The following is a 24785-nucleotide window of genomic DNA, read 5'->3' as shown; positions in this document are numbered from 1 at the left end:
CCCACAAAAACCTTCAAAAACCTTTATATGACTAATACTCCAAATTTTGTCCCAACTCTTCTAGCTGTTAGCACTGATGTTAATGTGCCAAAGTTACACACACAGGGATAAATCTCTATGCAACACTAATCTGACTTGCTTTGCTTCCTGTACTGCAGCTTGACACAGGAAAACGTATTTGCCCATTCCCTCAAAGAAACTGCTCTGGCTTGACAAACTCTCTCTTCCTGCGAAGTATCCCCTGTTCCAACCTTTCTTTATTTTATTAACTGAATATCCTTAATTTGGGGGGGTAGTGATGCAAACAAAAAACAGTTATTTATATATTACTTCATTAAAATAAAAATAGAGTTGATATCTTATTGACAGAATTCTTTAACACATAGAGGAAAAAGCTCAAGTTTAAATCACTGGACCCATTGCTACAATGTGTAAAGAGTACAAGCCAAGACAGCAACAATAGTCCTCTTATCCTCTACTGAGAAGGTCACACACAGGATTAAAGCTGACAAATCTCCATGGGTGCATGGTTCCATAGAGCTTGTGTCTTCAAGATTAAACCTTTGGTTTTTATGAATACTACAAAGAGCAAGAACAAAACCTTGTTAAATCAGATACATAAGTTTATTTCAAGAAATGCCAAAGTCCTAACTCAAATTCAAGATAAAGACAACCCCAACACCTTCTCAGGATGACTGAGGCAGGAGCCCAGGTCACTGAACCCAGCTAATCCCTTGCTGAGTAAAGGTCTCTGCCCAGCTACAGTCTTTGCACCCACAGAAAGCTGTTGGTTTAGTGTGTGTGCTCAGCTATGCATGCAAGTCTACTAGATGAGGATCAGGATTATTTCCCGGGGGATTAAACTGGCTACCAGCTTCTCCTCTATCTACATCAATCTGCCTGGTTTCCAGCTCCTGGGTGAAGGGTCAATAGCCGGACTGGAGACCTCCAAGAAGTAAGAATTAGACATACAGCATCGATGTGGCATTTTTGTAGAAGAACCTTGCAGTGAGATCAGCTGAGATGAGGTCCAAGCAGTGCTGCTGCAACAGCAATCAGAAACATTTCATGGAGATAAGAGCGATTGCACTAACATGCCAGAGGTGTAAAGGTTGCATTTGTCTTGTGAAATGTTTTGTTCCACTAACTACAAAACTCTCCCAGAATACTTTATTAATAAAAGGCTCTATCAGAAGTCTGGTTTAAAAATCAGTTGAAGGGGATGAGGGAAAAACAAAGAGCACACTCAACTCAGATTAAGCTTATTTCCCCAAAACAAAGAAACCTTTCTGAACTCCCTTTGACCCATGCCTCTGTCATCCATGGTCCCTCAAGTACTATCAAGTTGATTACAGGGGATTTTATAGAACTTAAATAACCCTCAAAGATCCTGCATTTATCCCTGCCAGGGATGCGTGACTCACATTTCAAAAAAGGCCACCCTAACACACTTGGCAGATAATATATTGGAACCAATTATCACAGCACAACTTCAGTTCTGGTGAGTTCACCAAACTGAAAAACTTTACTGATACACTGTAAAGGTCCATTCTTCCAGCTGAATGAGCAATCTAGAGTTTCCATCCAGATAATGATGTGAAAGCAAGCAGTATAAATCTGCATATACTGCTTACAATAATAAACATTAGCATAGCCATGTTTTAATGTTTACATTCAGAAGAGCCAAGTTGACTTTTTTTAGGTCAGGAATAGATTATTTAACACTGCAACACATTTCAAGCTCTTGTTGAACAAGATGGGGCACATACAAATAAAGAAACTGACATTGTAGTTTATTTATTCTCCCCAAGTGTTTCTGAAAGATGACAGAAAAACTCCTAAAAAGCAAAGTTATTTTGCCCAGGAACAGAAAATGTTTTAGGTTTTGTTTTTCTACACAGAGTAGGAAATACTGTCCTTTGGATGTAAAAAGAAAAATTAATAACTCTTGCCTTCTTTAACCAAAGTCTTTGAAACACTATTTACTGGAGGGTGGGTTGTATTTTTAATACCTGGGTTGACAATACTGAGGTGATTTATCTTGTCCCTTGCACACAGTTACAGTGAAACACCATTTACACAAAAGCAGTTGGTTCTCTGTTGCAAAGCTCTTGCACGTAGGCACAGATTTTCTTCTAGGAGTGCATCTACCCTGGAGCATAGTAAGGCACACAACAAAACTGTTTGACTCCAGAAACCATTTAGTTCTGTTTGTACTGCCTGGGAGCTGATAAGCCCTGCAGGGATTTATCAGGGAATATGCTCCTTTTTAGCCCTGAGACCATGGCTGCACTTAGTAGGACCCAGTCCTGTTGCACTGATCTCTGCTTTACTGTCCCAGACAGGTATTCATTCCCTCAGCAAGAGGCACTAACAAAACGTGCTAATGGGCTTAACAATTATGAGTCACACCTCCCAGGAAACCCAGCGATTTGTAGGGGTTGTAGCAGGATGCACTGGTAAGTAAGTAAGTAGATAGGAGAGAGACAAGCAGGCTCTTCTACCTCCTTGTTATTGGGAATCATTTACCTAAATAGTCTACATTCTTCCACTCTCTTAATTTCAGAGTTAATGGAATGATACTAGAACACCTGGAACAAAGTACAGGAAGATGCAAGTGAGTGAACAGCGCTTTGATTTGTCCCTGGAAGGGTCGTGACCCAGAAGATTAGTCCCTCTCCTCTTTCTGTCAAGATGGAAGACTAGTCTATGGCAAGGCTTCAAGAACATTCAAGTGAATGTCTGTCCCATTTCAAAGCAGTGACAGTATTTTAGCCTCTATCTACTGACTTTGGAGCCATTTATTTTACATGAGCAGATAAACTTCTTCAAACAGGCATTTGCTGGTGAAGATATAGGCTTAAGCCATCTAAAATTCCCTTCAGATTAGCAATAAAGTTTTTACAGTATTATCCCCTAGATAGGTAACTACCCCTATAGATATATCAAAGAGCAACAACAGCTACACAGAATGTTGAAAAACTGCCTCAGTGCCAGATTTCAATACAATGCCTACACTGCACTGCTGTGTTTAGTATCTAAATAGCAAATAAATCTGTAACTCATTAGCAAAAAGGTACAGTAGACTGAAGGCACAAACACTGCATTTGCCCAAAGCATGAAACAGGGGAAAATGCAGTTTTATCACCTGGAAAAGTGTGATCAAATCCTTGTGATGAGTTCAGAAATTAATAAAAAACTAAAATTAAAAAAAAAATCCATTTGAAGTATTATACTACAATCAGCAAAGTTACATGGATTTTGCTTCTTGTACAAGACAAAATTAGTAGGCAAAGACCTTAAAAGCCTACTTTGCTGTTAACCATTTTAATAACTGATTCACTTTTAGCTACAAAAGTTAATGACAGATTATCTGCCAATGCTAGTGGAAACCAGCTGCAGTATGGCAAATATGAATATAATCAACAATATGCGTATTTGCAATCAACTAAAATTGTCTTTCACGTGACAATGTAGATCTTCATAATTAACATTGAAGTGATGTTGCAAATTTACCATTTACAGTTGTAAATGGATAGATGAGAGAGACAATCCCAGTTCTCTAACTATTGAAGGTTCAGGTCTGTAATGAAAGCTAAAGCCTTTCCTATGATAGGTTCATTTTAGCTAACAGACACAGAAACGGTACTTGATTTGCATCTAACCCACAGAAACTAAAAATATTAGGACAACTACATGTAAATAACATGTCTTAAACAAAAGGCCTAATATGTCTAAAATTTCAACTCTTGGAGTGTTACTATCTCAGGGGTGGATTTGTGAGATGATGGTTCCAGAAATATTAACTTGAGTTGAAACACAGCTCTCTTATTTTTTTATACTGCAGACTGTCTCCCAGCGAGTATTCATACTTGTTTGATCAAAATCAGTATATAACTTCTTATTCCTCAGAAGCCCTGAAGACATAACATTGCTAAATTGAAAACACAGATGGCTTTATTACTTCTTGTGTAATATTTTACAAAAAAACCTAATTACTCACAGCAATGCAGCCCCACTGGTGGTGAAAAGGCTGCACAAGTAATATTTCCATCTCACCAATGCTTCAGGGATTTTAAAAGGACAGCAATGAATCAGATTGGAAGAACTCAGCTCAGCTTTTGCAGCAGAGGTCAAGGTTGCAGTTAGTATCAAGGGGATAGAGAATGCATTTGATTAAAGAATATCAAGAAACAGTGAATATGGAACTTCAAAAAAGAATTTTTACATTCAAGTTTTTTGAACTAGGTGTACATTAAAGGGTTTCATTAAGTCAAACACGATCACACCTTGCTGCACCTTGCTAAATCACAGTCAGCCAAACTCTGTGAAGCCTTCCTCTCTTCCCCAAGGTAGGACAGATTTGTGAGTCTATCCTGGCATCACACAGAAGAGCTTCCAGACCACATCCCAAATCCTCTGTGTAAACACACAGAGACACTCACTTGAGTAAGGGGAGTGCATTTTTTTTCCGCTACCACACACTTCATGAGCCAAGGAAGAGGCAGGATAATAAGGATAGAATGACAAAATCCTAATGCCAGTTGAGACTTTCCCAACACAAGAAGAAAGTTCCTACACCTCCAGTGCTTTAAACCAACAGTCAGGATCACTGCAATGTCAATGCCAATGACTTCTGGTACATAGGAAACAGGCTTTTCTGCTTTTAATGGTAGCTGCTCATTGCACAAGCTCCTTCTGTATGATGCTTCCCTTCCAGTCAGTTTCCTGGGTAATTTCACCAGATTTCACATAATGTGGAGAGAAAATGGACACCCTGTCAAATGATTCCTGCCAGGAAACAACATCCACTTTTAAACAACTCATCATCAGGACTATGCATGAGTTTCATGTAAACACAGTATTTTCATTGCTTTTTCTGACATTGATAACAGAAAGAGCAATTATATAACTCAAAGTCTCTGCAATAAATACCACTGTGCAGTTTATTATGGCCATAGAAATGTATTTGCTGTCGCAAACTCTAAAACTATGACAATATGTGCAATCTTGTCAACATTTGCTTATTTATTGAAGCAAACCTAAACGATCTTCTAGGAAGCACATGAATGTGTGACCAACAGTAGGTAATAAATAGTAGGTCACAAACCACATAGGTAAAAATGAACACAGAACAATTTAAAGCTTTGCAAAGCAGCAGAATGCTTGGAAACCAATGAGGAGTTCCATACATACAATTTTCTCACCACAGATGTCTGCGGAGAATGTTTGTTTTTTCAAGATGCACAGCATATAAAAAGAGACAGTGTTTTTTATTTCTGCCACTCAATTTCTGACTGCTTCATGAAACCTAATATTTACTAGCATCTCCACAGTAAGCCGTTTCGTTCTCAAGTTTTGCTACATTAGGCAATTACAAAATGCAGAGAATTAGATACATATGTACCTTGGAGTTGAAGTTACTGCAGGGTTTGATTTTTATTATTCAGAAAGAGACTAAATCTTGACTTAACAGCAATTAGCATGGATGATGCCATCTAAAACTAAAGTATTTGTTTGAGTGAAGAAATCCATAGTACTGTAGAATAGTTTTATCCATGCAAAGCTGAACTCAAACTATGATAGAGGCAGCCACATCAAGAGAAAATAAGCAGAGAAAGGCAACGTCAGATTTCACCAGATAACAGTGACCTCAAAGATATTCTTTCTTCTTCTGTCTCTTTCCTAATATTCCTTATCTCAGAAACCCAAATCACCATTACAAAGTGTAAAATGCTGAAGCAAACTAATCAAAGGAAAATGCCACTATATTAAGCAAGTATAAATGTGGAGACGGCAAACACGACTGAAGTGCTCCACAAATTTCTGAGGTTTCTATCCTGCAGCAAACATCAGTATTTGTAGACTTTTCCACTGAATGAAAAAAAGCATCATAGCAATTTTTAAAATTCTTACCTGCTCATGTACACTACAATTATCTACTGCTGATTTATTCATCACATTAATTGTAATTAATGCTAATGTCAATAATTGATGCTAAAGCAGCAATGCTTGCAATACCAAGATAACATATATATTTAAGACCATAATTTCTGCTTAAAGTGACGACATCACATTCTCCTCTTGCAACATTATCATCTGCTGTAATTCATTCAAAGTAGATGTTGTATGGCCAGGACTGTTTGCTTAGGAGAACATTTTAATGTAGAGTCCTGTTGTCAGCAATTTCCTGTTCAATAGCCTACAAAACCACTTAACTACAGAATCTCAGCAGTCTCACTTGCTATTCCTAGCAGGAGTCATCACTGATATGCATCTGAAACCCACCTTATATAACTCAGCTACTGCAAACAAGAGACTGGGAAAAAATTTGAAAAACAGTCTGTTATCATAAAAAGTGCCAAAGCTATCAACATAGTCAGAGAGATGTAGGTCAAAGCAGACTACACCTGAAAAGTGCACAAAGGAAATCTCTGTGATTGTGGAGTTACTGTCCTTCCTTTTATGAAACAGACTCCTAAGTTGATTAATGGAGTGCTGCATCTTTTTACATTACCTGAAGGCAGAAATTATTTGCATTAGAGTGCCTGGAGCCGCTTCCTCAATTGATTAAAGACAAATGAAGTTTGAGAGAACTGTCGACCAGAAAAACACTTTTTTGTGATCACAGACTCTACTAAGGCCTAGAATAATATTTTGTGTGATTAGCAAGAAAAATTATTCCCTCTTGTGTTACTAATACTTGTTTTCTGTCCTCACTTTTATTTGCAATACAAAAAGATAAGAATACCAGCCTGGAACTAAACTAAAATTTGGCAAATGTAAAGAATTTAAAGGCTATTCCTCCTGAGACCCACTATAAAAAACTAAAAACACCTTCAAGCAGGTACTTACAGAGAGCTGATGTAATCTAAGCCAGGAAAACCCTCCTTTACAGTTTTCTGACAAAAGCACCATCCAAAAGAATCTGTGCTTAAGACTATTCCAAACGAGTGAATGTCAATTCAACCTCTGTCCAGCCTTTCTGAAATTGGGCTACTTCCTAAGTTCTAAACTAGTTTTTCAAATTTCAAGTTTGCATCTTTGGAGAGCTGCAAGTCTAGACTGTGTTAACAGCAAACATGAATGTACATATTTGATTTATTACAAACCTCTTATTTCAGAGGCAGTCTTCCTCTAATTTTCCACCTGCTCTGGCAATCTGAAAGCACACTTTGCTAGTGTGGTTGTACTGATTAGTATTCTATTATATACTATACCAGTAGAAAACTAGCATACAGTAGTATTATTAGTATTTTATAATAATAACAAAACATTAAACTCATGGGGAAAAAAAATTAGACATCCAGGTGGCAGAAGGGAAAACAATGCTTAGGCTGCTGTATACTTTGCCTGCTGAGATACAGAAAATTCACCAGTCTCTGACTGATATATAAACTGCTTAAGAGCTCCTTTTTGAACTTAAAGAAACTCAATTTTGCACAGATTCACCACTTACCATAGAACAAATCTGTCAGTTCACACATCACACTAGCTAACCAGGTTTCCTATTAGCACTGAAGAATTGTTCTCAAGAACCATGGTGCATAAAATATGAAAGCAAAATAAATATACAGTAATTTTAATTAATTTACAATAAAATTACTTTTCATCTAGGTAACCATTTTGCTATCCATGAAACAAATTCATATTCCTTTTCTATGCACTAAAATTGTCTGCCTGTAATAATACAAAGTGAAATAACAACAGGCAATATTTATGAGGCATACAGAAACTTCAGACAATATTTTATGGCTTGGAACAGGTTTTTTTACTAGTGACATTATTTAGATTACAGTCCCCTATCTAACAAGAGATGTGCTATACCTGCCATACAACTATGTGACTATTTTCATATTAGTCCACAATCCAATAAAATGAAGTTTTCAAAAGATAGTCACAGGTGACATCTTGCTATCAACCGAAGGAACATCAATTGAAAAGACAGGTTCATTCTTTCAGGAGACCAATGTAGTGGAAGGATTACCACAGGATTATCTCCAGCGTAACTGACAGCCTAAATGCAGCTCCAAAAAAGCCTTTAAAATTCATCATATGTTCAACAGTCCTACTAGAAAAACACAAGTTTATTTTTATCCTTAAATAGGAAAGTAAAGGAGAAAAAACCCCAAAATCAAAACAGAAGCAAATAACCCACCACTTCCTGCAGGTTCAAGAACTATAAAAATCACAGAACCACACTGGCTGCACTAATGAGCCTCCCCCCTTTAATGAAAGATCTTCTATCACAATAAAATGGTCCCCTCCCTCCTAGTGCAATGCTGAGAACAAAACATGAAGTCCATCATGCGCTGGTGAAAACTGAAGAGGGATAAAGAAGAGATGCCACCAGCACATCATCAGCCACCCTTGCTGAAAAATGCTACACAGTAGCCAAGAGATATTAAAGATTATTTTGTTAAATCTCAAAGTGTTTCTGTATAGCAGAAAAAAATTACTAAATTCCTGCCACCTCCATCAGGCATCTCTTTTAATTGCTTCCTGATTTAGACTTCTTTTGATTGAGATGCAAACTTGTGCTTCATTCCATTTCCAATGTGCTTCACAAAACCAAGATAAATTTAGAATATCCTTTCAAGCTGAAAGCACAGTAGAAATACCACATCATTTGCAGTCTATGTCCTCCAATATTTACTAGCCAAATTCTAATCCAAGCAGTACCAAAAACTACACATAATTTGCCATAAACCAGCATCAGGGTTGAATTTTCCCAATGCACTGAAGAACAGCATTAATGAAGACTTACTGTGATGCCTAATTCTGTTGTAAACCAGCTTCATAGAAATATTTATTATTTTCCTTTATGGAGTTAGGATAGCAGAATGGGTAAAGAAAGTACCATAAAGGAAGCTTAAAAAGTATGTTTGAGTTCAACTGCCTTCAGGAGAACTTCAAGTCATAACGAGACGGAGAATCAAATTATTACAGCAATAAAGGAAAAGATGCATAAGCAAATATATAGAGCAGTTATAATTCATTCCAATCAAAAACAGCTCTGGTGGGCAGTTCAAAGACTTGCTCTTGCCTCAGGCACAGAGCCAAGTATATGCCAACTGTAAACAAATGCAACAGCAGATTAACTACTTACTCCAAGTTAAATTACAGTAAAAAGTATGACTGCAGTAACTGCCCATATGTTAGTTCCTTCCCTTAGGCAAACATGAAGCTCCTTACTGTGCCCCTCAAGGGTAAATTATAATTATCTTGCATGTATCATAGCGTAGGATTATATACTTAGGCAACACCCATTGCAGCAAAACTTTGTGGTTTATTAAGTTGTGTAATACCCTCAGCTGAGATACATCTGACAATTTTTTTATGTCTAAAATATTATAAATGCAAAACTTGACTTACTAATTTCTACTACTACTCCTCTTTTTTTATTATTCGCACAGAAGTAACAAAAGCAAATCCATTTTATTTCAAATATGAACCAACAAGTGTTCAATGTGCTACAATTAAAAAGCATCTCCAAAGGTATTTCTGAAGGGACAGGTTGGAAGTGTTTGACAAAGTGTTTTAACATCTGTGGCATTCTCCCACACATGCATATCCCTCTTTCCTTTAGCTGAAAATGTTCACCAATTTTATTTAGAAAACTTCATGCTGAAAATTTTGGCATTTTTGAAACAGATCAGTGACCTCTAACATACACCTTAACTCAGTCAGCTCCATTCCTCACAGAAGATGACTGGTAATCCTTGGAACTCACTATAAACACAGAACATGATTATAAACACTAAAAATTGGCCTCCCCTTAAACTATATATGGTGACATTCTGGAAATCAAGCAGATTCTAGTTTGCAATAGTTCACTTTGGAATGAGGTATAATAGTGAAGAACCTGGCACAAGTGATTTATAAAGTAGCTGTCTTTCTGTGGACCTAGACTCAGGACAGATTTCTAAGAACCATATCCTGTCCAGCACAGCTCTGAGTAGGAAGCTGCATAAGACATGACAACTAGAGAACCTGCAGGATAAGGTGTTAAGTATATATAAACTCACCAAAGCAATTTGTTAACCTTCACTCTGCTGATTCATAGGCTGAGGTGGCTCTCTTATTAGGAAGTATTCTAACTGCACCTTTCTATAACAAAAAGTATGGACAGTGGGATACAGCTCCATAGTCAGCTGCTCAGTTGCAAAGGCAACTCAACTTCACAGCAGCCCTTTTTCACTCTGTCATCTTCCTGTGCTGTTTTTCACAACTGTTCTTGGCTTTACTCCCAACTGGGGGAACTGGCCACGAAAAAATGACCTGAGAAATTTAATTGTCTGTGAAGAACACAGAACATGGAAATGCTTGAAGTAAGCTAAGCAAAGACTACCCTTTAATTCGCCAACAATACTTGAAATAAAAACATCAGCAAATCTTAGTCAATATTAATTACCATAAATGTCCTGTTTCTGAAATATTGTAATACTTCTTAAGAATAGTTACTACTTTGTAGGCAGAAGCAAAATCTTCCTTTCACAGACATTAGAGACATTAGAGTTTCTTAAAGGTATACTTTTACAGCTCCATAATGCACATTTCTGAAAAAAATGATTTCACATCTAAACAAAATTCACATTTAAATGAAAAGCCATTGTTCAGACTGATAACTTTATAATGATAAGCAATTTTTTTTTTTTTTTCTTGAGAACCAAAGGTGAGTATAATGAAGATGGAAAGGCCTGCAGCTTCAGTCAGATCCATCCAGACTAGTGAAGACAAAGGTAGGCTTATGGCAATCGTGATAGAAAGTTACAGTAAAACCATTCCCTTCTATCATAAACCCCAAATAAAATAATAAACCCCAAAACCAAAACCTAATCCACATTTTAAACACAACATCTTTTCCAAAACAGTAACACTTGGCCCTACTTACACATTGCTGAATTTCATACAGAAACACAATCAGGGTATTCCTGTTCTCTAAACCTTAATATGAAGAATAAATCCTGAATAAAATATATTATGCAGCCATTCTTCTCATGTTCTGCCATAACTTGAAACTACTACCAATTGTGCTGCTATACCATGCAAACAGAGAAACCAATACTTAAGGTGAACCAAACTGTAAAGACAGAGTTCATATGCAAGAGAACATCCCTCTCCCACACTGCAGGGCCAGGCAGGTGAGAGAAGATTACTACTCCAAGTCACGTTTAACAGCTCAGACTCTTCATCCACAAGACATCAGAGATTAAATATTGATTTTACATTATAGCTATTCATTACCACTAGGAACACTCGCTCCTTTTAGCTAAATTGTAGCCAGTAATTTGATTAGTCATAACCCACAATGAAGACCAAACTACACCAAAAAAAGCCTGCAATAAGTTTTATAACATCTCTGCAACATCATGTTGCTTCCTTTAAATACTCAGCCACAGTTCATGCAAGCTTGGCACATTGACTGTAGGATGTACTTCAGCTACACCTCCTATGGCCTGTCCAATATTCAAAATGTGAGCTGGAGACATTTCTTTCTATACAAGTTTCTCTAATATTCCCTAAAATTAGATGCTTTTTTTTCACCTTTTCATAAGCATGAAGAAATATGAGAGATGATGCTTGGTTCACCAGCATTACCTCTCAGTTGAAACTTTATTTGTAAGTACACTATGAAAAAGTCAAAGCCCACATCTGGCATTGCCTATATTCAAATAGCTGGCAGAAAGAACTTGTTGAGAAGTTCCATCTGTGCTTCTCCCACAACATCTATATGCCATTCAGATATCAAGAAATGTCAATGGTGGGTTCCCATGCCAGTAACAAGCATGCACAAGCAAGATAGACAGAACTAGTTTTAGAGGCAACTAAGCATAACCTGCTCTTTGGAAGTACCCTGGCATTTTAGGCAGAAAAAAAACAGGCCCAAATCTGTAACTTGAAACAGATGAAAGTTCTTTGATTCAAAGGCCAGGTTCTTTCCAGTGCCCTGGTTTCTCTCTTGTAAAGCATAAACTAGGTCCCTCTGTCTTGTCAGCTGCAATCACTCTCTCCAGTTACAGGTGAGGTCAGGATCAATGTCAGAATCAACAGAACCTACACACTCACCACCCTTGCACCCTATGGCATCAAAGCAGGGAGTTTTGGGCAAACCACAGAAAGGACTCAAAATGCTGCTGCACTGCACAAGACCTTGCATCACTGCTGAGGTGCCTCTTTCCTTGTCTAACCCGAAACACCACATTATGCCACAGCAAGCAGCACACTTGGATCAATATTTCCTGAAATTAGCAGCAAGCAGCAGTTTGTAAATGCATTTTAAAGTGCACCCTTACTGACTGCAGCAAAATCAACCATTAGCTATGACTTTAATGCAGAATTCATCCAAATAGCCGGTTTTTGATAAGCAACTTATCGTGACCTGAGAATGCATCTAAGGGATAGCTGCTAAAATATTAAACACAGCTGTTGAGAGAAGGCAATCTAGTACACAGATGCAGTTACTGACAACTCCTAATCCTGACAGGCTGTGTGAGCTAGAAAACAGGTTTCCATCTTGGAACATTATGTAACAAAATTGGTGATAAGCCATTTAAAAAAAAAATAAAAAATCTTGCTGTTAATCTTGTTAATAAATCCTTACTTCCAGGAAAGAGCTGTAGGTGCCCTATATGTTTTAATTTTGTTTTATAAGTCAAAGCACTAGCAAAATAATGTATTTAGATGCAGCTATGATTCTGATGAATCATTCCTTGCATCCAAAAATAATTTTAGACATATGAGTGCTAAACTCATGACAGCTCAGCAGAAGCTTGCATGGGAGAAGCGTGCAGCTGTTTAAACATGGGAATCACAAAGAGCAACTCTCTTAGAGTAGTAAATTGCTCTAAGACCCTTTATCACAGAGACAGAATATATCTGTAAGGACAACCCAGAAAGCAAAGTAGTGACTACCTGCTCAAATAAAAAAATATCAAAAGTCCGAAGTATTGGCTTCCCCCATGCTGTTCATCAGAGTGAAGGGCAGGAAGGCTGACCTTATGAAATCACTTCAAGCAATTAAGGTATTGATCAACAAGTTCATCTGCTGGAACTCAAGCTTGAAAACATGAGACTGATCTCCTGTTCCTTCCTCACTAGTAAAACAGCTATAAAATGGCTTTGCTTGGAGGCAAGGAGAAGAGGGAGGACAGATAGGAGGGGTTTTTTGCTTAGGTTTTTTTTTGTTTAAAGTATTTGGTACAAGCCTGCCACAGGAAGGAGGAACAACAACTGATAAGTAAAATCAACAGATAGCTACCCAAATGTCTGTCCTGGCATTTTGCCAGCTTGATATGACTCACACTGACAATATTTTGATTAAATAGCCTTGGAAGGAGTTCAATATTTTATCCACTACAAGAGCCATGACACATACTGTAAAAACACTGAAGTCTACTGTAGTTTGACAAGAAAGTATAAAACTGGTTTTGTCAGGTATGAGAATTGTTTCTTCAGAAGCTTCTTCACAGACGTACTCATGCTACAACAGGATGTGCTGCAAAAGGAGCAAAAAAGAAGAAAGTAGGCAAAAACAATTTAAACCACTTCATAATCTTCTACACAAGGCTCTTTTCTAATCACTTACTCATTCTTTGGCTAAAACAGTAATTAGAACAACCAGAGTAGAGAAGGACTGTCCTGTGAGCACAGGCATCTCATTTTTTTTGCAAATAAAACACTTCTGGAAATTTGATCACCAATCACTGCATTTGTCTTTACTACAACTGAAAATGTGACTATAAATAAAGGTAGCAAAGCTGATATTCAGCAACTCAGCTATGAAAGACAAGCCATGGTGATGTTTCTGCCTGTGGGCAATAGTCATGTCTCAACACTGTGCTGCTCCAGCAAAACCTGCATAAGTATATTAATTGTTGAAGTGCTATGATCACATATCTATGTGGCACCAGAAGGACAGTAGTCTTTCCTTTAAGTACATTTTCTCAGCTGTTTTAACAGTAGTGGTTTAAACAAAAGAGAACCACACTGCCTGCAAACAAGCATTTCTCATCCCTGCCCAGTGCAAGTTTTACCACTAAAATACCAACCCACAAATGGCTGATCCAGCATTCTCTATGGTGATAGAAACTTTTCACAGCCAATGATTATAGAAAGACAGCTTAAGTCACTCCAACCACGGCCTCCTAAGGTGAAGTAGCTGCTGACAGGTAAAGCATCTGCTCTGTTTGCATCTGCTCTGTTTGCAGCTGATCAGCACTGAGCCCTTTCTATGCCTGAACTCTTCTGCCCTTCTAATTTTCCTCCCTTTGCACTCACTCTGAATGTTAAGTAAAGAATCAGAACAGCCATTTTTCAACCTGTTCACTTGGCTAAAACATAATGGATCAGAAACATCTACCACAATAAGATTATCCATCAATTATTTACTGTGAAATTATAATTTCACTTATTTAAAACACCTTGACTTCTCAGCATTCCTGACCTAAAATAGATGGATACACATACACATGGATACACATGTTTAAAAATACAGTAGGAACTATAAAAACAAAACCAAAGGGGGATTTGATTTTACCCACAGTGGAGGAGAATAAACAGCAGAATATTTAGACAGGCTTGAAATCTGAAAAAGCAGGCAACAAATAAAAGATAACAAACACTTTTACACACCTGTTTACATATAAAGGTCCACCTCACAAATGAGCATTTGGGCTTGGAAGCTCTTCTCTGTCATTGATTTTAAAAAATAAATATTAAAAAAAAAGAGGACACAGTCCCTCCCAAACTGTAGATATGACAAAGATGTTATGCATAGCAAAATATTAGATGTTTAACCCTCAACACAGTCCAGTCTTCTCCAATGCTGACATTCTGCAGCTGCATGCAGTCTAAAATTCAAGATTGAAAATCTGTACAGGAGGAAACAAATCATTGGCATGCCCAGTCAACTTCCTCAAAAAGCCATCTATCTTTCTTAGTGTTCCAGGAGCCCAGAGACAGCCTGCAGAGCTTTAGTGACAGAAGGGATGGACATAAGGTTGCCCTGAGCATACAAACCAAGAAATTCAAACCAATCACCTTCCTAATTATACCAGAACTGCCTCATTTGTCTACTTCAACTGATTCACAGTAAACTCAGCCCATCCCTTTGAAAGTCTGTGTTTTAATTTTAGTCGCAATGACTCTGAGTGACTACACAACATTGGGGCAAATAAAAACATAACACTACTGCCAAAGACCAAAATGAACACAAAATCAAAATAGAAAGATAATGGGTGAACAAGTGACAAAGAACAGTAAATATTATTAATCTTATATCAGGTTGAAAGCCATAGGAAAAAAAAGAAACTAAAATTATATGAAGCAGTAAGGCAAAACAAACCAACCACTCTACTCACTAAACAAGTACACACACTTATCTTATTGTTTATCCTACCAGTTGTAGCCAACTGGTTTTTTTTTTTTCAAAAATGTACAAGATCTGTCAAACTGTCTGATAACAGTAGGAGATAAAAGTTCTGACAAAGACTTAAATTAGAGAACCCCTACAAAAAATCCTCACTGCAGAGAAATTCTAAACAGCTTTGCAACCTAAAATGCAGATCACCAGTATGGCTTTTCTCCATACACTATGACATTTTGTTTAGAGAATATGGAAAAATAAATTAACATGTAAAAGCAGCAATATTATTTTAAAAATTTGGAATTTTAAGTGTAAAAAAATTGTTATTTCACTTTAGCACTTTAGAATCATTTATTAGAAGATAAGCTTCACTTCTTATGACATTAGTTAACTGTTCAGCTGCCACTAGAAAAGCAAAATTGAAGTTATCAATTACTCATTTTTTTCAGCTTTCATTACTCTCCTGATACAGTGGAAATCTATCATATACTCTCTTAAGTATTTCTTGATCTTTAGAAATAATTGTTACCAATGAGAATAATACAGAGAGAGATGTGAAAGAACTACTTAAATCTTGGTGGTGAAAAGCATCTAAAAATAAAACTATCTATGATATGAAGAATTATACAGAAACCTATTTTAAGAAAGTATCACATGCAAAAGCTTCAACAGTTCCACTTAAAGTTTAATGCTGCTACCTCAAATAACAGGAATATAAAAAAATACATGTAAACTCATACCTTCAGATATAGCTTGGTTTTGAATTTGTTAAAAGAATTCTAAAAGTCTAACATATTTATATATATATATGCCAGGGTTTTTATCTTAGAAAAGATCACAAAGCCTTACAAAGTTTCACTTCCAAAGTGAAACTACATGGTAAACTTCACCAGTTGATAACATTCTAAATACAAACACAACAGAGCCAAGAACATCAAAGCAGATCTAATCTTATTTTTTACAGGCTGAAAAATCTAATCTATAGCAAGATCATGTAATTTTCGTATATATTTTCAATCACATAGCAAGACAAAAAGATAGATATGGCACAAACCAAGCAACCAAAACCAACAAGAGTAGCTTGATCTAAAAAAGAAAAAAAATCATAGCTTTCAAGTCAGAAGTAAGCTTTGAGCTGCACTGGCAATTTTTAGTGTCATTAAAATTACTTAAATTTGTATCTTAACTATCAGCAAAATTTCAGAACCTTTCCTTTGTTAGTACAGCTCATTATTTGCAGCACTTTAACATACCTTACCACTTGCAAAAGGCATAACTTTGCAAGAATAAAAAAGTAATATACACTTGAAATATATATATTCATATATAAGCTGAGTTGCATCCATGTGTTTCTCCTACCTTTCCAGTGTTGTAGCTGTCTTCTCAAACCAGTTTTCTACTTGTGAAATTAAATGTCATGGAAATCAGGTGTCATGAAACACTTCAGTATCAAAATGTCAAAACACAAACACCAGCAAAAACTTTACCTATCCAGTCTTTCCAGTCAATTTTTTGTGTGCATGGCTTTTATCCTTCCTCCTCCTCCTCCCACTATGGATCCATTGTGTAGAACAGGGAGGATGCCCCAGCACTTCCTAGCTGTGGTATGCTTGCTCCAGTAAGAAACAATCAGTCACAGTATAAAATGCCAGAGACAGGTCCCACACTCAACCTCCTTAAGCTGTTTCTAGAATCTTTTGGTTTTGTTTGAAAAATTACCAAAGTAATCAGACAACACGTGATACAACAGACAGTCAAAACTAAAATAATTTTGTGTGCCATTCTTGTGCAGTTTTTTGTCCCTACAGCAAGTTTGCATACCAACCCAAGCAAGAACTTGCCCAGCATGCTAAAATTGAATGAGTCTTATGCTGCAAGACCCATTTCTTGCTCCTAATGTTCCAGGTGAGACAGGATTCCTCTCAGTTTCAATTTCACATACTATATATGCCTAGTTTTCTGTTGATTTCAGTCATCTTCCTGCTCTATTGACTTCAGTTTGACACAAAATTAAAAAGAAACATGATGATGCCTGAGATACGAGTAGCACATCAAGGGAATGTGCATTTTCCAACCATAGAAAGAGACTCAGAGCATTCTGAATAATAAATAATGATGTGTTCAAAGAAGGTAATAAAAAAGTCAGGCATAATAATTCAAGGAAATATTATTGAAACTAGAAAGAAAAATATTGCATCTACCAATTCAGGTCTCTATCTGTAGTCCCCTTGTCACATACCAAATTTCCTCAGCTACCTTGCCAACAAGTTCCATCTGTTTTCTTCGGGATTATTTCTGCTTGCAATCATTTTGTACACAGGCAAGCACAGTTATCTCAATGCAATGGATAACATATCCCATTGACTGTTTCAGGGGAAAGAGATGGGTTGAACTTCTTCACTTCCAGATGTTTGCATACAGATAAAGTTTCTGAATAAAAAAAAGGAACTAACTACAGCAGGAAAAAAATTCTTTTAATATAAACTTCTGCTTTTGATACGTCAAATGCTATTTAGCCTTTACCCAGGAGAAATACACAGGTGATTTAGAGACCATTGCTGTGGTTTAATCTAGGATAGACTAAATGAAAAAATTAATTACTATCACTACTCAGTAATTGAATTCACATGGAATATTTTTTGTCTCTGTGACAGGAATGATTATTATTGCATAGAACATCACAAAAAAAGCTGTGTTCTCTGGTTTCCTCTAAAGTCAGTTTGTAATAATCAAAATAGACCAATACTTTTAATCCTGTTTTTATCCTTACCTCAGCCTTTCTTCTTCTTTCTTACGAAGGCTGAAATCTCGCTGAACCACCTGGAGCACATGCTCTGCTTCTTCATCTGTCAAGCCAGAAAGGTCCAGTTTTCTCCCCATTATACACTGGGTCCTGGATATTAATAACTATAAGGAATATCTGAAATCAGAAACAGAAAATAAAATAGAAAAATAAATTCAAAGCACTCATAGTTTTCACAAATGTGGAGATCACAGGCAAGAAAGAAAGTTGCTGCCATAAACATCAGAAAAGAAAACAGTTGTATCTTTCTGGCTGGAAAACACCTTTTACACTGAGTCCAACAATTAATTCAGCACTGCCAAGTCCACCACTAAAGCATGTCCCTAAGTACCACACCTGCATATCTCTTGAATACCTCCAGGAACAGCAACTCAACCACTTCCCTGGGCAATCTGTTCCAATGTTTGACAAAATTTTCAGTGATGGAATTGCTCCTAAGGATTCATTTCAGAATTATTTTGCAGGTTCCATGCACTGAAAGCAGTCATCCCTCACTTAAATATAAATGAAAGAGATAAATTATTTGGGATAATAAGCCATTGAGGAGAGGCCCCAGTTTTGGTTTCAAAAAGGAACACGTGTAGCTAAGTCAGGTTAAATCAGGTTAAGACATTTCTTAAGATTTTGCAGTGCAAGCTCTGCCACTATGTATGAGCAGAGAACATACTCTGCTACAACACTCAAAAATGTTTTATACTGTCAACTAAGATATCAGGAATTATTTTAAAGCACCATTTTAAACGCATTTCCAACGTGACTGGAAAGATTTAGATGTCACTATCTATATTTAGATGTCAACACTATATCATTATTTCCCATATTTGGAGGAGACAAAGTAGTAGTTAATATTATGTGTGAATTGAAACTACTATAAAGTTTGAACTAAAGCTTGGTCCATTAAGCTAAATACAATATTTACCTCACTACAACCATCTGATTACCATTCTTCAAATAAGAAAAACACACACACAGAAGGAGGGCACTGCTTATTTTTCCTGTTTTAGTTTGGCTATCCATGAAGTCTAAAATAAACTCCTTGTTCAAGAAAAGAACACCAAAACCAGAGATGGTATACAAGCTCATATCAAGATGACAAGATCCCTCCAACAAGACACATGCTTGCCATACAGCTGAAAAAAAGTCACTGTTTTCTGGCTTGATTCTGAATCTACTATGGAAGATGACAATGTGTATTTAATAAAGGCTATGAAAACGTAGTTGTAAGAAAAATTACCCTGATTTGTGTAGAAGAAAAGTGCCAAAGAACAAAGGACTGTATGTATTCTTCATTAATCTCACTTGCAAGACCAAGAATATACGTTAAAATTAAAGATTGGCTAAAATATAGTGAGGAACAACTGGCAAGATTTTTCTTCAATGCCACATAAATCTTCTCTAAATTTTCAGCAAATATTAGGATTTTCCTCTGTCCTTTCATCAGCAGCCTGTGTACCAAAACCTCACTGAGTGCTGGCAAAGGTGAAGAAGGGTTTGCTGAGAAAAGTTGCAGCTCAAAGAGAGAGCACGAAGTGCCCTGGGGTACATTCTTCCCTTCAGGCTTTGGGATACCTGCTCAGCTCTTCCTGCACAAAGCACTGCAGTGCAAAGGCACCTTGGACTTCCTAAAAGCACAGAGGGACTTCACTGCAGCAAGGCCACACCCATGGGGAAATAAGCAGGACTTTTCCAAGTAATTTTTTCACACACTTACACTTAAGGGGAAAATACAGGATACACAATAAAAGGAAATAAAACTTTTTTAGGCAATTCCTGGAGCCAGTAGAGACAGCTTTATGCTAGGGCTACAATCTTCTGAGCCAACAAGATAATGAAGGAAACTTGTTGAAGGAATTTCATGTTTGATCTCCTGCTATCTTGAGCATCAAGTTAACAACTGTAACTAACATTTTCATAATAAGTTCTCCCTTCAGGTCTTCATCAAAATCCTTTTGGAAATGGTGTAAAATTCAGTAATGTTTTTTCACACATGCAAACTGGTCCATCAGTAAAAAAAATATCCCTTTGATTCAGCTGCCAGTGCTGACTGTGACCATGTACTAGAAGGGGGGAAATTCCCCCTAAATTTGGGGATAAGTGGGCAGCCCCACCACTTCTGATTGTCTGGGGCTGGCAATGACTTCATTTCAAGTATATATGCTTCAAAATCACAAGCAGCTTTAACTTTTGACTTTCACGTGGTTTAATTCTCTACAGCATTCTTAGTCTTTGCATTCCAATATTACATTAACCTCTAAGGAACTCTGCGTGTTTTTCCAGGAAACAATTTTTCCATCACATTACTGAATCACCTCTGATCTGGGAGTACCACAGCAGTTTATAAATATTTATAAACAATTCTCAAATGTCCTTTCTGTTGTAGATCCGGATTATGCATTTTGGAAATACACAATGGCAAGTCCTCTAGAGGAAATGGAACAAGCTACACTTAAAACTAGCTTAAAATACACAAAATAGCTTCTTAGCCTAAAATAACTTCTGGCCTCAATTAAAATAACTTGCATGAGGCTCTTCAGATGATTGCCTTCATGAGTACTTCTTTGGTAAATCTCAAACTGAATACAAAATCTAAGATCTCACAGACTTTACAAGGAATAGTATCACTCCTTAGAAAACTTTTGCTCAACAAATTAAAGCACTGTAACAAGAAAGCCTAGGCTTACAAAACAGGATTTGGTGTAGTTTGAGTAATACTCTAATCTTAACACTTTGTACAGTTTATTTTAAACTCTAATTGAAACTTCCACATTGAGAACATTTCTTGAGTTTAATCTTAAAAACAAAACCAAACCCCAGCAAAAAGAAAGACAAGCAAATAAAATGTTTTTCAAGAACTGCAAGCAATGCATGATTTTAACATAGACAAGGGCATCAACTCAGGGAACAAGGTCAAGTAGTGCATTTCCTACTCACCCATATGACAGCTAAGCTGTTTGGACTTGGAGTCTCAGCAGATGATTAGCATTACTGGGAGGGGGAGGGAGAAAAAACAAATTTTTGGGCTAAGTCCCAACTAACATTTAAGACAGATTCTCTGCTTGACAAAGAACCACATTATAAAGTTAATTATGCAAGTGGTCACACTGAATATTGTACAACACAGACTTCTTAGTTTTATGCTTAGCAAAGCATTCAGCACCAGTGAGGCCACATCTGGAGTCCAGTGTCCAGTTTGGGCCTTCCCAGAACAACAAAGTTAATTATGGCCACAACAATGATTAAGGGACTGGAGCATCTTTTGTAGGCAGTGATGCACTAGGACTGCTTAGACTGGAGAAAAGAGAAGACTTGGAGGATATATACAGTGGGTATCTGGAAGAGAGCTCTCCAAGAATATCCTACAGTACTTTCTGTTTCTGAGAACATTTTTAATCAAGATTTCACCAGTTCCCACAGCACAATATATGTTTTTCTCTAAAATGCTGTTGATGTGCATTGATGAAATGCAGTATCTGAGGAACCAAGACCACAGACTCCTTCAACTCAGTTATTTGCATTTGAAATATTTCATATACAATACCTTTCCCCCATATAGTCTCAGTTTTAGAGTCATCAAACTCTTCACCTGTTCTGCTACTCTACCTTTTCTATAACTTACAGGCAGAAAATCAAGAAGAAACATACTAGTAATTACATCTCTGATTCTGTCACCAACAAGCTCATCTTTCCTTCCTCCATCAGTCTGTCAGGACTCAAATAATACTGCTCAATGTTTCTTGTCATTCTTCCCAGAATTCTTTCAGTGCCACAAGAAATTCCTTGAATAATCATACTGGTGAACATTTTTGCCCTTAAAATCATACAAGATAGTCACCTTTCTAAGACAAAGAGGAAGACAAGCACTTTGTCATCAACAGAGCTCCTTAACCACCTCTGTGTTCTAAAAAGTTTTGTTTACTGAATTGTCCAAAAAAAGTCATTATGCGGTCATCATGATAAATTTTTAATGCAAATGTCACAATATTTAAAAAATAAATTACATAATGTCATACACTTCATTTGACAAATATAAAGTGGCAAAAATAAGGTCTGAATAGTGCTTTGAGTTATGTCAACACACTTGACCAAAACAGACCTTAGCCATAACCCAACACATAAAAAACATCACATTCCAAAGTAATTTCTGCCACAGCTAGCACATCATCAAGTCTGAAATGAGGAATAATTAACATTGGCCACAAATTTATTAATATTTTTTAAACTCTAAGAATGTCTAGAAGCTTGGGTAAAAAACACTGAGCATTCTTCTCTTTATGGTCAAAATAAATAAATGTTTCAAAATAAGAAAAGAGAAAATGTACTCATCATAAACAAAAGGACACCTCTTTGACTGAAAATCAAATACAACCCACCTGGCTCCAACATGGGAGTTGTATCTGTGTATCACATTTTAAATGTGATTTAAAATTTAGATGTAGGATAAAGATCTCAAAGAGGATGTTATTCTTTGTACCCACACTGATTTTAACTGAGTTTTACTGCGTGTATTTCCCAGTCTATAACCAAAGCAAAACAAAATTATCTTTCTTTCAGCCTTGGACGAATTTTATGAGAGATTTGCAAACAGCAAAGCAAACAGCTGACAAGCTCCTGAGAAAAGTTACATTTGTTTCACTGGAGACTGTAAGGGCTAAAACAGCAGGTTTTAAAACATGAAGTTCATCCAATTCATTCAGTTCCTTCAGGGAGAAATGTTCCTTATTAATGCAAGTTATTACAATCATTGTATGTACATTTGACTAAAAGATTGCTGGAACACACCATAATAGGTGAAACTGCAAATCTTACAGGTCAAAGGTTAGTACTGCATGGTTTTAAATTTTAAGCTATTTAGGAAATAATCAGGAGTTTCACACTCTTCTTGCCTCTATGTCTTATGTTTTTTTAAGTACTGAATATGAAATAGCAGAATGTCCTAGTGACAACTGGGAGATTATAGAGTTCATTTTCTTCTTAGTAGCTGGTACAGTGCTGTGGGGTTAAACCATGACACAGAATTAAAATTCTTAGTGAAGTTACATTCCATTCAAGAAAGAATGTCATCTCTCATTTGAGGATAGCACTCTCCTCTCCTAAAGGCAGTACACTGCATATAAAAGTGTTTCTAAAAAACAGAACCTATTTTATTTAAAGAGAAAAAAAAATAGAAAAGACTAAAGATTGCACTGTAGGACCTAATTTCTGTCATCTACATCCAATGGTTAAAAAAAATCATATTAAAAAAGAGAATTTGTATAACTACTGATGACCATTTTATACTCATGTATCAGGCCTACAATTTATATGCAAGTACAAATCCCATTGGGAATACAGAATGTGATACAAAAGCTAAATTGATGGACCAGAATAATCTACTCACTGGTAAAACAGAACTAAAGTATTACCAAAATTTTTTCCCTACAGCTGCTAAAGATCATAGGCTATCTGATCATAGGCATATACTGATTTTATATTTAATATTTAAGTGGATTTCTGATTATATTCTCATTTTACTGCAGACTCCTCTTCCCTTGTTTATGCTGAATTTAGGCAAATCATGTTCAGCTCTATTTTCTCTATTTAGTAGCAAATGTCTTATGGAAGAATGGGTAAAGATGATGGGTCTGACAGTATTCTGATTGTGTGAGACTGACTATCACTCTTCCAGAAATGAAGAAGACAGCTTCAAGAAAAAGACAAAATTGGAGCAGTAATATGCTGACATGCAATTGTATCTTGGATGATTTGCCTCTTCTCCATGTGCCTTCAATCTAAAGCATGAAATCCAGCTCATTATTGTAATGGACTGCCAACCAACTCCAGAGTGAACCATCACAGGCCAGCAAGAAGGCCAGCATGTGCACTTGGAGAATACAACTGATCCCAAAGATTCCAACACAATCAGAAATTTGCACATCTGTAAGCACTGCAGGGTGCTTACATTCCCTTCGAATGCCCAACCTGCAAAGTGGGGCTCAGAGCTTAACTCTAAGTGCTCAGACTCCCTGAACAGAGAGAGCAGCAGCCACTGAACCAAGTCATGCCTCTTCCACCTTTGCATCTAAACACAGACCAGAACACATCTGGCAAATCAGGCTTCACACTGTACTTGCTAAGCTTGAGCCAGCATGAAGAGAATACTAAACAAAAAGCTCATTTGTACTCCTACCTCTGCCTTCAGCATTAGCTCAAGGGTGAGGATGCAAAAACACATTCACCAACCTGGTGCTGCATTACACATCTCCTCAGACACCTGCAGTCCCAGTGTTTCACAATCTAAGGCCCTCAAATGAGCCACAAGGATTGAAGGGAGATGAAAGAAACAGTGAATACTTCATGGTTCCTTCAAAGAATTGCTGGGTTTCTCTCTCATCCTAAGAGGCAGGCAGAGAAGTGAGCACTCACTCCACCAGTGTAAATACACTGTCTGTACTGGCACCCAGAAAAACTCAGGTTCAATGCCATATTAAGTCTGGGAAGGCTTAATTATTTATCTCCCTCCTTCTGGAGGACAACTGAGAGAAGCCCTCATCAATGCCTGTAAATATCTGAATTGGGGAGAGGGGTCCAAGAGGATGTTCCAGGCTCCTCTCAATGATGCCAAGCAACAGGACAATA

General features: G+C 36.9%; 1 protein-coding gene across 5 annotated transcripts in view; it reads right to left on the bottom strand.

Moving 5' to 3' along the window:
* MYRIP (myosin VIIA and Rab interacting protein) overlaps positions 1-24785 on the bottom strand; it is a 201264-nt gene that overhangs the window by 169497 nt on the left and 6982 nt on the right. For all 5 annotated transcript variants that reach the window (XR_013773557.1, XR_013773558.1, XM_079299932.1 and 2 more), the window contains exon 2: positions 18138-18287. Coding sequence is in view for 3 of the 5 variants with exons in the window: in XM_079299932.1 (XP_079156058.1) it covers positions 18138-18247 (110 nt within the window). In the remaining 2 variants the exon portion in view is untranslated. The remainder of the gene's footprint in view (positions 1-18137; positions 18288-24785) is intronic.

This window comes from Erithacus rubecula, assembly GCF_903797595.1.
Source record: "Erithacus rubecula genome assembly, chromosome: 3".
Taxonomy (NCBI): Eukaryota; Metazoa; Chordata; class Aves; order Passeriformes; family Muscicapidae; genus Erithacus; species Erithacus rubecula.
This window is presented reverse-complemented; position numbering and strand designations above follow the sequence as displayed.